The sequence below is a fragment of the Haliotis cracherodii genome, unplaced genomic scaffold, assembly GCF_022045235.1.
Source record: "Haliotis cracherodii isolate W230 unplaced genomic scaffold, xgHalCrac1.p SCAF_13, whole genome shotgun sequence".
Lineage (NCBI taxonomy): Eukaryota > Metazoa > Mollusca > Gastropoda > Lepetellida > Haliotidae > Haliotis > Haliotis cracherodii.
The window spans coordinates 24,519,380-24,533,795 of NW_027266268.1; the positions used below are offsets into that span (position 1 = coordinate 24,519,380).

The window sequence follows — 14,416 nt, forward strand, 5'->3', positions numbered from 1 at the left end:
GTGTATGATATCGAGTGATATCGGGTGATATGGCCACTTCCTGGACCATTTCCTTCCCTAAATGTACTATTTCCCTTCAGTTGTGATGTCAACCTCAATATCAACACAAATTTCAATCAAGACTTTCTCAATCCTTTTCCATTTTACCAAAAACAAGCGTCTGTTAACTTACACATTATTATAACTATATTATGGGATGTGAGAGCAAACTGAATTTACAACTGCCTTGTAACTAAATTCACTTGCCCATTCACAGCCTATATTCAGTGGGCAGCAGGTAGGATAGTGGGAAAAGTGTTGGCTAATTATTTTAGGAACTTGGGTTTGATTCCCAGTAATTCCCATAATAACAAAAAAAGTAACTGTTGTTCAGTATGAAGTGGTGTAAACTTCATGTCATTGAAACTACAACATTATATTTGGTTATTCTGATCAAAGTTTTGTCATAACAGATTCACTGCCAAAAAACCTACTGGTAACTGGCAGAGTGACACACCCTGAAAACGGTAATGTAATCGATATATGCCACACTATGCAATATTCACTGGAGGTCTTGAAATAATCGAGTCTGGACCAGACAATCCAGTGATTGGCATCATGAGCATTGATCCACGCAATTGGGATACAATGACATGCATCAAACAAGTTAACGAGCCTGACCACCCAATCCCGTTAGTCGCCTCTTACGACAAGCAAGGGTTGCTCAGAAGATCAATTCCAACACGGATCTTCACGGGTCCATTTCTTAACTGAACTGTTAAGAAATAACTGATGCCTCAACACTATACAACTAATTCACTTGAAAAACATCAATTCCTGCAAACTGAACAAGTATTTCAGTGTTATATTTCACTGATTGCTCTGCCTAGCTCCGACATTATATCCCTCACTTTCATAATCAATATGTCTCTGCAAGTTCCCCCAGCTTCTCTGGGTTCAAGTTCCGCACACAGAAGATCACTCCTGGCACGGCATCAGTTCCATGCAGGCTGATCCATCAACGGTAATTCAGTCTTCGTCTGTCTGTGTCTTCATCACACCGTGATTATCAACCAGTCAGTTACAATTGTGTTTAGCCAGGCATGGTAGTGTAACTGATCATAGCTTAAACACTGGGAATTATCTACCTGGCAGCTAGTGTGAGCTTAGTGTAAGTTGCCAGAAGCATAGTAGGCTGGTTGATGGAAGAATTGGTTGGTTGGTTGGTTGGTTGGTTGTTTAACGCCGCACTCAGCAATATTCCAGCTATATGATGGCGGTCCATAAATAATCGAGTCTGGACCAGACAATCCAGTGATTACTATCATGAGCATCGATCCACACAATTGGGATCGATGACATGCATCAACCAAGTCAGCGAGCCTGACCACCCAATCCCGTTAGACTTTTACGACAAGTATAGTCACCTTTTACGGCAAGCATGGGTTGCTGAAGAGCTATTCTACCCCGGAATCTTCACGGGTCTGATGGAAGAAACCAATTCTGCTGTTTAGCACAAATCAACTTTAAAAAGTCAAATTTTTATTATAAAAGATTAACATTAAATGTCATAAAAAATTGCTTAGCTTTAATTAAAACTTTACTGTTTATAATTGTGCCAAAAATCATATTTAACTAGATCTAAAGACACAAAAACCAGTCATTGTTTGGTATTTGCAAAACATGAATTGCAGTAATGCAATGAAAGCAGAATCAACTGTCCCCATGTTTCCCTACAGACTGATTATCCGCATTTATGCCAAGACAATTTTGCATTTGACAGCTTGTCCGCTAATCGTGTGAATTTTCTACTAAGCCAAAAACATAATGATTCCTACTAAAGGCCCCAAATTTTACTGACTAATGACTTGTGATCTCAACCATCAGGACCCTTATTACTGACAAATTACTTGTGACCTCCCCCTTCTGGACCCTCATTACTGACTAATGATGTGTGACCTCCCCATTCTGGACCCTCATTACTGACAAATGACTTGTGATCTACTCCTTTCGGACCCTCATTACTGACGAATGACTTGTGACCTCCCCCTTCTGGACCCTCATTACTGATGAATGACTTGTGACCTCCCCCTTCTGGACCCTCATTACTGATGAATGACTTGTGACCTCCCCCTTCTGCATCCTCATTACTGATGAATGACTTGTGACCTCCCCCTTCTGGACCCTCATTACTGATGAATGACTTGTGACCTCCCCCTTCTGGACCCTCATTACTGACTAATGACTTGTGACCTCCCCCTTCTGGACCCTCATTACTGATGAATGACTTGTGACCTCCCCCTTCTGCATCCTCATTACTGATGAATGACTTGTGACCTCCCCCTTCTGGACCCTCATTACTGATGAATGACTTGTGACCTCCCCCTTCTGCATCCTCATTACTGATGAATGATGTGTGACCTCCCCCTTCTGGACCCTCATTACTGATGAATGACGTGTGACCTCCCCCTTCTGGACCCTCATTACTGACTAATGACTTCTGACCTCCCCTTCTGGACCCTCATTACTGATGAATGATTTGTGACCTCCCCCTTCTGCATCCTCATTACTGATGAATGACTTGTGACCTCCCCCTTCTGGACCCTCATTACTGATGAATGACGTGTGACCTCCTCCTTCTGGACCCTCATTACTGATGAATGACTTGTGACCTCCCCCTTCTGCATCCTCATTACTGACTAATGACGTGTGACCTCCCCATTCTGGACCCTCATTACTGACGAATGATGTGTTACCTCCCCCTTCTGGACCCTCATTACTGATGAATGACTTGTGACCTCTCCCTTCTGGACCCTCATTACTGATGAATGACTTGTGACCTCTCCCTTCAGGACCCTCTTGATAACAGACCCTGCCCATGCTGCTGGCATGTTTCCTTGAGGTTCAAGCCTTTCACCCATAGCTTAACTGTCAAATTTAATTTTGTTTTCTATTATTCAAGAGATAAAATCCAAAGGAATGTTGTTCACAGATAATTAAAGCACTTATCCCACTCAGCCCCTTCCTATAACCCATTCCTGAACCAACATTTGGATATATTTCTCTTGTTGATCAGCCGAACCAACGTTCAGCAACAGACAAAACAAAAAGCTGTCTCTGACATACTTTTTCAAACCAGGTATCGATTAAATTTTAAAACACTATTTCGGAGGAAATTAAATTTTTGATTAAGGCTAGACCAAGTTTTGGTTATTATATTATGGACCCGCCAAAAGAATTAAAAAAAATGATGATAATGTTTAATAATTCACCAACAACACTAAAATATTGATTCATTTCTCAATGAAAGGGAAGCAACTCTTCCACAATTGGCACTTGGCATCAGCAGAAGTGTAAATAATTTCATACTGGATGAGTGCTGCATTTCTTAAATCAAATCACTGTTTGCTTACTTCTGTCGTATGACCATTTTTCATAAATGAAAATGGCGCCAACCGTGGCCAGTGGTAGTTTGTGAAGTAGAAATTGTTGGCATTTCTCCTACAATTTAGGACAATGTCAACAAAGAGTTTACTTTGCTCACAAAACAAAACAGCTTTCTAATTATGAAAAATATTGCACTGAAGACCATGTGTGCCCCCCTTTTTAAAAATCTTGGACTTCTGAGCTGAAACTTAATTGTGCATATTTATAACACAAAACTACATTTTCACCCCCGGTCAATGGATCAGTGTGCATCTGAATTTCTTTCTCAGCTCCCTGGGGAGAATACAACCCAAGGTGCCTGTGAGGCACTAGAAGGTTAACAGTCACATTACCATCTCATCCTACCAGGTACCCATTCACTGCTGGGTGAACAGAGGCACATTTCAAACAAAGTGACTTGCCTAAGGATAGACCAGATGTGCTACATGACCCTCATTTATGAGCTTCAGTCCGGGGCAGGACTTAAGCCCAAGAATGAATGATGCAGCTTCCACAAGCCCTGCCAAGTCTGACTTACGGCTTCAAGATTTTTGTTTGTTTGTTTGTTTGTTGTTTAACGCCACACTCAGCAATATTCCAGCTATATGACGGTGGTCTGTAAATAATCGAGTCTGGACCAGACAATCCAGTGATTGACATCATAAGCATCGATAAGGGATATGATGACATGCATCAACTAAGTCAGCGAGCCTGACCACCTGATCCTGTTAGTCGCCTCTTATGACCACCATCGTCGCCTTTTAAGGAAAGCATGGGTTGCTGAAACCCGGGTCTTTAAGGGTAGTATATGATTGGGACCCTAATGCAACTAACCAGATTGATAGTGAAAGAACCAATTCATTCATTCACTATAGGGTCCATATAACTGACAGGATGATACCAGACAGAGCGACAAGTCATCATTCAGAGACATCGTATTCCTTGTCAAGCCCTGTCCACACTTTCTATAAACTAAGAGAGGATCTAGAGGCTGTTTGGAAATGAGAACAGAACAATTGACGTTATTGTTTGACTAAAGAAACACATCTTAAGATAAACTAATAATCTTCTTCATAATCAAAAGAGAATGAGTTTTGATCCCAGCTTATAAAATAAGTTTATACCCCTGACACAAACCACACCAAGTGTTTGCCAGCTTCCCTACTGAAGCAGTTGCCAGTGGATGACGTGACTGACTGACTGACTGACTAGGTTCCCCACAAGTCTCTTCGTATTGATTGCTGGATGGCCTTCACAAAATAGTATAACCCTTGTATCCCATGCAGTACTTGTCACACCATTGAGTTCCTCACACTGCCGTGCAACAAGTTCTATGTTCACTCTTCCTCGAAATATCTTTTCAAACAGGTAGTAACATTCATATAAAACTCCTTCTGTAAGTATCTTCCCAAACATGTTATAACATTCATACTTTACCCCTTCTGGAAATATCTGCTCAAACATGTTATAACATTCATATGTAAGCCACTCGGGAAATATCTTCCTAAACATGTTATAACATTCACATTCAACCCCTTCTGGAAATATCTTCCCAAACATGTTATAACATTCATACTTAACCCCTTTTGTAAATATCTTCCAAAACATGTTATGACACTCATATTTAACCCCTTTTGGAAATATCTTCCCAAACATGTTATAACATTCATATTTAACCCCTTCTGGAAGTATCTTTCCAAACACAGGTAATACCCCTCATAAACCATAGCTACAGAATTGTGTTGATCACATGGTGCCATGGTATAAGTTATATTTAACCCCTTCCCCAGAGACTACACTCTCCAATGTTTCTGCAAAGCGTGTAATTGGTTTGAGCTATGCCCTCCCGAAATACAACTTTGTAATCTTTTTTTTCTGTCAAGAAGTATCCTTCAATTCATATCAGGCAGGTGAAGGTCACGTGAGAGAGATATTGAAGTAGTCATTGCCAGATGATGAGAAGAAAGGTTAATACTTTGTTTTTTAATGCAGCTGCAAACAATATGATGGCGTACTTACATGACAATCACTGTATACACTGTTTGTTTATTTTCTAAATAGGTCTTATTCATGTTTCAAGAATTAGTTATTTCCATAACTTTATGATCACAACCTGTGCAAAAAATAAGCCCAAACTTGTCTTTTGACACCAATTTCAGTTGATTTTTATGTTAACAAAGACTTGTGGGCTGTGTTTTACATGTTCAGCACAAATTACCCTGGGTAGGAGTGAGTGAGTGAGTGAGTGTGTTGGGTTGTACACAGATTTTAGTATTATTGCAGTGATATCGATATGGGCTTCACTCATTGTACCCGTGTGGGGAATCAAACCCAAGCCTTTGTCCTGATGAGCAAATGCTTCAACCACTAGTCTATCCCACCTCCCCTGCACAAACAAGGAAAATGGCGCCTTCTGTGACATCACTAGGAACCAGAGTTGATCAAGCATAATACTAAAAGTAGCAAACAGCGCCACAGGGAACTCACTGGAACAAGACGATTCTCCAGACAGCAATGAAAGTCAACAATTTTTTTACACTTCTAATCTCACATATTTTACCTTTTTCTGCTGATGTAACTAACATAATTAAATATTTCATATTTTCCAAAAGCTTATCAACATTCCTAATGGAAGTTGTGAAGAATGGTAGATAAGAATTCTTTATCATGCAACTGAAGAATGGTAGATAAAAATTACACTACCGGAAGATTGTACACATGAATTCTTTATTGCGCTACATAAGGATAATAGATATGAATTCTATGTTACCGAAACACGGTAGATATGCATTCTATATTACACAGCCAAAGAATGGTAGATGTGAATTCTATGTTACCGAAACATGGTAGATATGCATTCTATATTACACAGCCAAAGAATGGTAGATGTGAATTCTATGTTACCGAAACAAGGTAGATATGCATTCTATATTACACAGCCAAAGAATGGTAGATATGAATTCTATGTTACCGAAACATGGTAGATATGCATTCTATATTACACAGCCAAAGAATGGTAGATATGAATTCTATGTTACCGAAACATAGTAGATATGCATTCTATATTACACATCCAAAGAATGGTAGATATGAATTCTATGTTACCGAAACATGGTAGATATGCATTCTATATTACACAGCCAAAGAATGGTAGATATGAATTCTCTATTATGCATTTGAAGAAAGGTACATATGAATTCTATAAAATGCTTCTGAAGAATGATAGATATGAATTTTATATTATGTTACCAAAAAATGGTAGATATGAATTCTATAAACTGCTACTGAAGAACATCTCAGCTGTGAATTCTATATTATGCTACAGTAAAGTGGTAGATATGAATTCAATATTCTGCTGCTGTGGTCTTCCGGAGAATGACCTGGAGGAAGCAGGTGCCCCTTGAGGACAACATCAGGTGGCTGACCACAGGTCACTCAAGGCACTGAACTAACACAATTAAGGCCCAGACCTACTTTCAAGGCCCTCCTTTATCATTATCAGAATTGTTGTAAGAACTATCCTGTTTGAAGCTACCAAGCGCAAAAGAATAGTTTAAATGCGATATAAATGCAGAAACTTAAATTATCATCACAGCAGCGGTTTGCATTGGAATCACTGCACATTCGGCCATATCTGTTAAAACATGGCTGACAGTGCGGGAAGTGTTTTAATCAATGCTTGTTTTCAGTGAATGTAATTCTTATTAAGAAGTTTATGCGCATTGAACATATTCCCCTTTGATACAGATTATTCAATTTATTTTATTTTGCATGCATTATTGATGTATTTTGATGGGAGTCAAATGGAAACATATACCATTACCAGATCCTGATGTGTCTGTTTTGGCTGCAACACAGTTGCCAAGATGGCTGGGATCTGGTGGACATCTTCAGCGTGTTCGGACACTATACCTGACTACTGTCCATTTATTTGCAATAACTGATACAAGACACGTCTCCCACATCAGATAACAAATTCGGATGCATATGAATACTGGTTGCTCCATGCCATGCATTTTATGCTTTATAAGAAAAGATTTCGAGTCAGACTAAACAAAGGAAAATTTTTTTGCTTGTCACTTATTTATTTATCGCTGTCATTTCTTGTACAGTTTTCCCAGAAAAGGTGTTGTCAATTAGCTACAATCGGCTTTTGACAGACACAGCCAAACCTATTCCACTCCGTTTGACCAAGTTTCCCATAGTTGCAGTACACGAATACCTTTACCAACCGCTGTCAAAACCGATAGTGTTTCCTTTTGTTCGCATATTAAATGCATTTGGTTCCAGAAGCTATGCTACCAATACACTTCCATTATAAACCTATTCAACACTTCTTATTCAAATAGATAGGAGGGCCTGACCTTAGTCCAACCCATAATGGTCAGTACCTTTCTGAATAAAGTAAAGAGTGAGTGAGTGAGTTGGGTTTAACGCCGCTTTTAACAGTTATATTAATAAGTTATATCATGGCTTGTCAGCTAAATGTACATGTAGGAGGAAAGCCCGAAGTGATGCAAGTCTCAGACGTTTACCACTTCGGTGAAACCCACGAGCACAGGTATGGTGCTGACAAACCTAGAAACATAATCAGGGTGAACCAGAATTCGAACCCACAATCATAGGTTTCTGGCGTGCCCAAGGGATGCATCTCTGCACAGCGAATCGCGGAGCCTTAGATGACTGGGCCACCCGTGCCCCCAATACAGTAATGAAGCCATGCATGGTCTCATGTTTGATGAAACACTTCTGTGTTGACGAACAAATATATAGATGAGTCCTTTAAATTATATGTACAAATAAGTAAGTTTCCGAGTAAAATACACAAAATGCATTATGGAAATCAGTATATTCAAAGCAGAATCATGAATATAATGTAACTGTAATTTCATAAATTTGTTTCACTAGCATGAAACTTTACAGCATGAAATCCCCTGTACCACTTGACCCAAGACACAAATCTTGTTTATCACTGGGTATTTAAGTCTTTTATATATATAGATGATTTATGTTCCAATTCAGTTTTGTAACCCAAGCCTATGTAAATATAAAACATCGTAGCTACAGAATAACCAGTCTTGATTTCCCAAGAAACAGATTCCAGTGAAAAATATACGAATGGATCACTGAAAATCAGAGATGACACCAGGCATTTACACAAACCTAAAAACCATTGCACTAATGTACAAATGACTATGAACAAGCAGCAGCCATTGTGTTGGCGCTGCTCTTCTGCAGTTTCTGTGATTTAACACCCATCGAACAGTCAGCGATGCAGATGGCAGCAGATTGATGGTATTGACCAATGTGCTCATCTGAACACAAGATCAGACAAACCACATGATTCCAGACATGTACAAGATCAGTTACAAGAATCTCAGAGTCAATATCTTCAGACTAAGACTACAAGAAAAGATGTCATTATTTACTGCTCAAAACAAGTACTGGAATAAGCCTTGCATCAACCATGTAATACAAGACTGCATAATTCTTGTTTGAAGTGCCAAGTCATTGATTGGCTAATGAACCAATAGAGTATAAAAGGCCAGGTCAGGGAGAAGCACTTCCAGGAACTAAACCATTATGGCACCAATGTCCTGCCGAGTGATGTGGTAACAGGAATCTTTGGCCTGATAATGTTGGAAGATGATGGGTAACTGGTGATAACGATGAATCAATGAGTAAAGAAGTCATCCCCTGTCAGCACTGATGCTTTATCATTGCCAAATCATTGATGTTTCGCTTTATCATTCCCTACCATCAACTACAATTACCAAGCCAATACACAACAAGAGCAAGACAACTGAACATGATGAGGAAGGCTTACTGGTAAAGGGGCCACCTGGTCGGTATTGACTTAAGAGTGGTAACATAATAGAAATTATAGCGGGATCACGAGGGGTATAAGACCTAACGCGGGATGCATAAAACCCCATGTAGCCCTCATGATCCTGTTACAATGAATTTATCTTACCGACATGTTTTAATGTCACATTGTAAATAAATTAACACAAATTCAGAATTGATAGAGAACAGCTGTTCGATATAGCCGAGGAAAAGCGTGCAGCTTTTCACATTGAAGCAGGGTATAAGGGATTTATTCTGCCTCTCAGAAATCCACGTGCAGACTGCATTGCTCGTGGTGGGGTGTAAGAGATTTATTGCCCCGCTGAGAAATTTATTACCTTCCGAGGCAGGTTACACAGTATTTTATCAAGATCACCTGGACCAATCAGATCTCATCTCAGACATGGAGGTATGATAATCTACAATGTCATCCCTCCAATATAACAAAAAAAATGAACGGAATCAAGCTTTAAAATAGACAATGTCAAGAAATTGTTTTCCCTCATGTAGTACACAAAAATTAATCATTCAATTAAAGAATCTCCAAAACGGTGTTCGACCATGTGGTCCCTTTGCTGGTAGCCTTCGCTGTATTATCGTCATGTTGCGACATACATGTTTCTACTCTATCTTGAAGCTGAAAACATGGAGCAGTGAAAATGGTTTGAAAGTCTTGTCGAGCCTCCTGCCACTGTAGTGTCAGCAAGCTCTCTCCAACAAACCACCAAGGGTTTTTACTGTGCCATATATTCCAAAAACAAACATGCAATGTCAAATGTGCAAACTGTGAAGGCTCAAAGAAACTACAAAAAGTTAGGCAATGATTTCCCAGAAGAAAACATATGACATGTATGCAAACAAGGGTCAATGGTCAATGGTTGAGTGAGTGAGTGAGTGAGAAGGTGGGTGGACATTTGAGTGAGTGAGTGAGTGAGTGAGTGAGTGAGTGAGTGAGAAGGTGGGTGGGCATTTCAGTGAATGATTGAGTGTGTGGTCGTTTGAGTGAGTGGTGAGTGAGTGAGTGAGGTCAGGTCACTACACTGAGCACTGTAATGGGTGAGTGAGTGAATGGGTGTTTGAGTGAGTGAGTGAGCGAGTGAGTGAGTGAGGTCTGGTCACTACAATGAGCACTGAAATGGACAATTTATCGGCATAATCCTAAATTTCATTCCATCAACATTTGACATTTTTCTATCGGGCTCCTCTCATCTAACTATAATATTTCCCCTCTCACCTCTCAATACCTTACAACAACAAGGTTCAGCATCTTCAGTACTTGCAACCTTCAACATTGACACAAATCCCTGACAACTGGAATCTGTCAGTTTATTGTTTAAAGGACACTCTAGAGATTCCACAGATTCACAAATTTGTTAAATGTCACCTCTAAGTGGAACTGAATATTTTCTCCTTCAAAATGCCAAAAGTAAAACAGTTCTCAAAGACATATCAACCAACATGATTCATGCAGGCAACTGGTATTATTTGATAAGTAAAATATCCCTTGAGAAATAAAACATGAACAGAAGGCATGAATTTTTGCTTACCTCTTGAGGGGGGACGTCAAATGATATTGTTCTTAAATCCACTTTGGTGTACTGTTCTATGCATGGCAGTACAAAAAATATTCCTGCAAGCGAAAAATAAACATATTGTTAAATATAATTATGTCTGATTTTTTAACTTAAAAAGCTGATTTTCATTTTAGCTGACATTGAGTGCCATAACAGTGTGTTTGCAAATGACACTTTCAGTGGTATTTCATTTCTATCAGGTGTAAGCTTCAGTTAGACAAGCCAAAAGTGAAGTACCGGGTAGGTAATTTGTACACATCTAACACTAAGGTGAAACCGACATTATTGGTAAGACCTTGATAGACGGAGAATTAGAGTGAGTGAGTATGGTTTTATGCTGTATTTGCAATATTCAAGTAATATCACGGTGGGGGACACCAGAAATGGGCTTTACACATTGTACCCATGTGGGCAAATCGAACCCAGGCCTCTGGCGTGACGCGTAAGCACCTTAACCACTGTGCTACCTTACAGCCCCTGAAGAATTAGAAGCAAGGCAAATCTTTGATTTCAACCTATGACCAGAGCATCCTTGCACTGAAAAGGCATATAACTCTGCATAGCCAATCAAGCAATTAATGAATGTTCTAATAGTTTCATGATTAATATTGTCAATGTTATTTGCAGTAATTATGATTTTAAAAAAATCCAAAATCAAAAGAAAGAAATGAATTTAACTCACAAGATTACTATTTTCACAGGTTTGTTTTTTCCCATTTTCACACTTAATGGCCTTCTAACATGTCAAGTGTTGTGTTTTGTATTCCATCCCACTTATGACCCAAGGAAATTCAAGCATATTTGTTTTTCAATGATTTGTTTTAAACCTTTGATACAAGTCCCTTAACCCGAGGGCTAAATGAAACATAAAATAATTTTCCCTAATAATAAAAACAAACATTGTCCTATCATCCAAAACCTGTCCTGCAGGAACACACTTGAAAACATTTCATTCTGATTGAAGGCAAAATGAGTGTCTGATCCTGATCCTGGGATGATGCCACTTGACCCTAAATAACTGTCCATTGCCAGCAGCAATTACTCAAAACATTTTCGCTCCAACTAATATTTGTAATTTTTTCACGAAGGAGGGTGTTTTCTCAAGATCAATTTAACACATCATTTTGATACATTTTAAATATTGTATATTTTTACCATTCCAAAAACAATCAATTTCAATTTGACACAGATGTCAGTCAGGCTTGACAGTTCCCATCCACATACCAAAGTTTCTTCTAATAATGTCCAATTCTAAAGTCAAGACATTTATTTTTATAAAAGATCACTCACTCATTAACTACACACTCAGGTATATAGCCACTCACCCACCCAACCAAACTCATCCATCCATCCATCCACTCACTCACTCACTAACTACACACACGCGTATACAGCCACCCCACCCACCCAACCAAACTCATCCACTCATCTGCTCACTCACTCACTCACTCACTCACTAACTACACACTCAGGTATACAGCCACTCACCCATCCAACCAAACTCATCCACTCATCTGCTCACTCACTCACTCACTCACTAACTACACACTCAGGTATACAGCCACTCACCCACCCAACTTAACTCATCCATCCATCCACTCACTCACTCACTAACTACACATCACGTATACAGCCAGCCACCCACCCACCCACCCAACCAAACTCATCCACACATCCACTCACTCACTAACTACACACTCAGGTATACAGCCACACACCCACCCACCCACCCACCCACCCAACCAAACTCATCCACCCATCTGCTCACTCACTCACTAACTAGGGGACTGCCTCTGTGGTCTAGTGGTAGAGCATCTACCTGGAGAGAGAGAGCGGAAGGTCGGTGGTTTAAACCCTGGCCGCAGCTTACCCAAAGACGCTAAAAGATGGTACTTGTTGCTACCCTGTCTGGCGCTTGGCATAAAGGGGATGAAACAAGGACTGGGTCTTCCATGTAACAAGCGAATGTTTAAGCCACAAGGCCATGCCACCACCACCGCCCATCAGTTCATAGGGAGAAGCGTCAAGCAAGGACAAATGATAATTTTCATCCACTTTTGATAAAATGGAGGCAGGGATTCTAACTGTGATTTGGATACTTCTGTTATTCTTGTTGACCCCTGGCCGAGGCAAATAACTGTATGTCTTGAAATAATTACAAAAAAAGATCTGGCTTAAAGATATTGTCATTTACCTGGCCCCTTTGCCCCTCCAGACAACAGACGACCCAGTCGGAAAATCACAGCTCTTTCATACTCTTGGACAACCTGAAAGACATAAACCGATTATCAAAAACATATCAGGGACCTGGTACATTGTGAGAGAATACCTACATGTATACATATATTGGTTGATGTCCTGTCATCGTACCTAAACAGTGGGGATCAGAGCTCATTTCATAGCTGAATGGATAGAATTATCATTAAACCTCCTGCATGTTATCAGAAATGAGCGGGCCACTGTGATTTGATACTGCCCTCATATTGCTTGATGATATTGCCAATATCACACCCGTTGTTAGGTGACGTCATATTGATGTACAATGGCATTTCTATATTTGCAAACGTGGGTCAGTGACATTTGTTATGTATTGATTGCCGTTAATGTTTAAAAACCTATATTGTTGTTTATTTTTATTTGATAACTAATTCTATCCATTTTTATAAGCTATAATAACAGCAATGCTGCTTTTCGGGGCATTATCATTTGCAGAAGCCCTCAGTCTTTTCAACTTCGACGGGCAGTTAATGGAAGACCTCAGGCTTCTGTAAATGATAATGCTCTTAAAAGTAACTTTACCCTTATAAAATCAATCACTGGATTGTCTTGTCCAGACTCATGTAGCTGGAATATTGCACATATAACTGTTCAAGTGACATGTTCAAATCAGGATATGGCCAAAATAATGAAATAGTGAGTCCTGATTTTAACTTTTTACCTAACTCATGAATTGCAGAGAAATTTTTACAGGCTGCTATGATATATCTGGAATAGTGCTGCATAAAACAATATTCACTCATTCATGTAATATCAATAACGTTAGATCGAACACTATTTCATTCCACTTTATCTCCGTATCTCTGCGTCAGTTTATTTGTCAAGGTCATTGAGTTCGGTATCTGTAGCCCACACTGACATTCAAGCATTGTAAATACCACGACGCAATGGTCTATAATAGGATTACACTTGCATCAATGTCATACTAAAATGGATTTGATTCATATTGTGGAAGTAATATGTCTTGGTAATATTACTGGCGTCACATTTGCTGACATTTATGGAATTGAAGTCCCAGTATGTATACACGACATAAATGCACTGGAAATGTGATTGAAAGAGAAACTACACTAGTATCACACCAATCTCATTTAGATGATCTTTTACACCGATACACTATATATAATGCCTCTGAAGAACATTCTAAAATCAGCCAATCTGCAGCAAGGCTTCCAAATTCTTGATACAAGAGGGCGAAGCATTTAGACAAGCGTGGTGTTTTTTGTACCTTGAAAACAAATTGTTTGATAGGCATTCCTTAGAAGTTGGCAGATGACAAAGAAGACACAATTCATGGACAACAACTTCTTTAT

General features: G+C 39.4%; 1 protein-coding gene across 2 annotated transcripts in view; it reads right to left on the reverse strand.

The window, feature by feature from the left end:
- The window catches only part of LOC139459797 (band 7 protein AGAP004871-like), a 120,568-nt gene that overhangs the window by 17,689 nt on the left and 88,463 nt on the right, over window positions 1–14,416 (reverse strand). For both annotated transcript variants that reach the window (XM_071241467.1, XM_071241468.1), the window contains exons 3-4: window positions 13,021–13,093; window positions 10,800–10,882 (exon numbers count right to left, since the gene is read on the reverse strand). In XM_071241467.1, coding sequence (XP_071097568.1) covers window positions 10,800–10,882; window positions 13,021–13,093 — 156 coding nt within the window. The remainder of the gene's footprint in view (window positions 1–10,799; window positions 10,883–13,020; window positions 13,094–14,416) is intronic.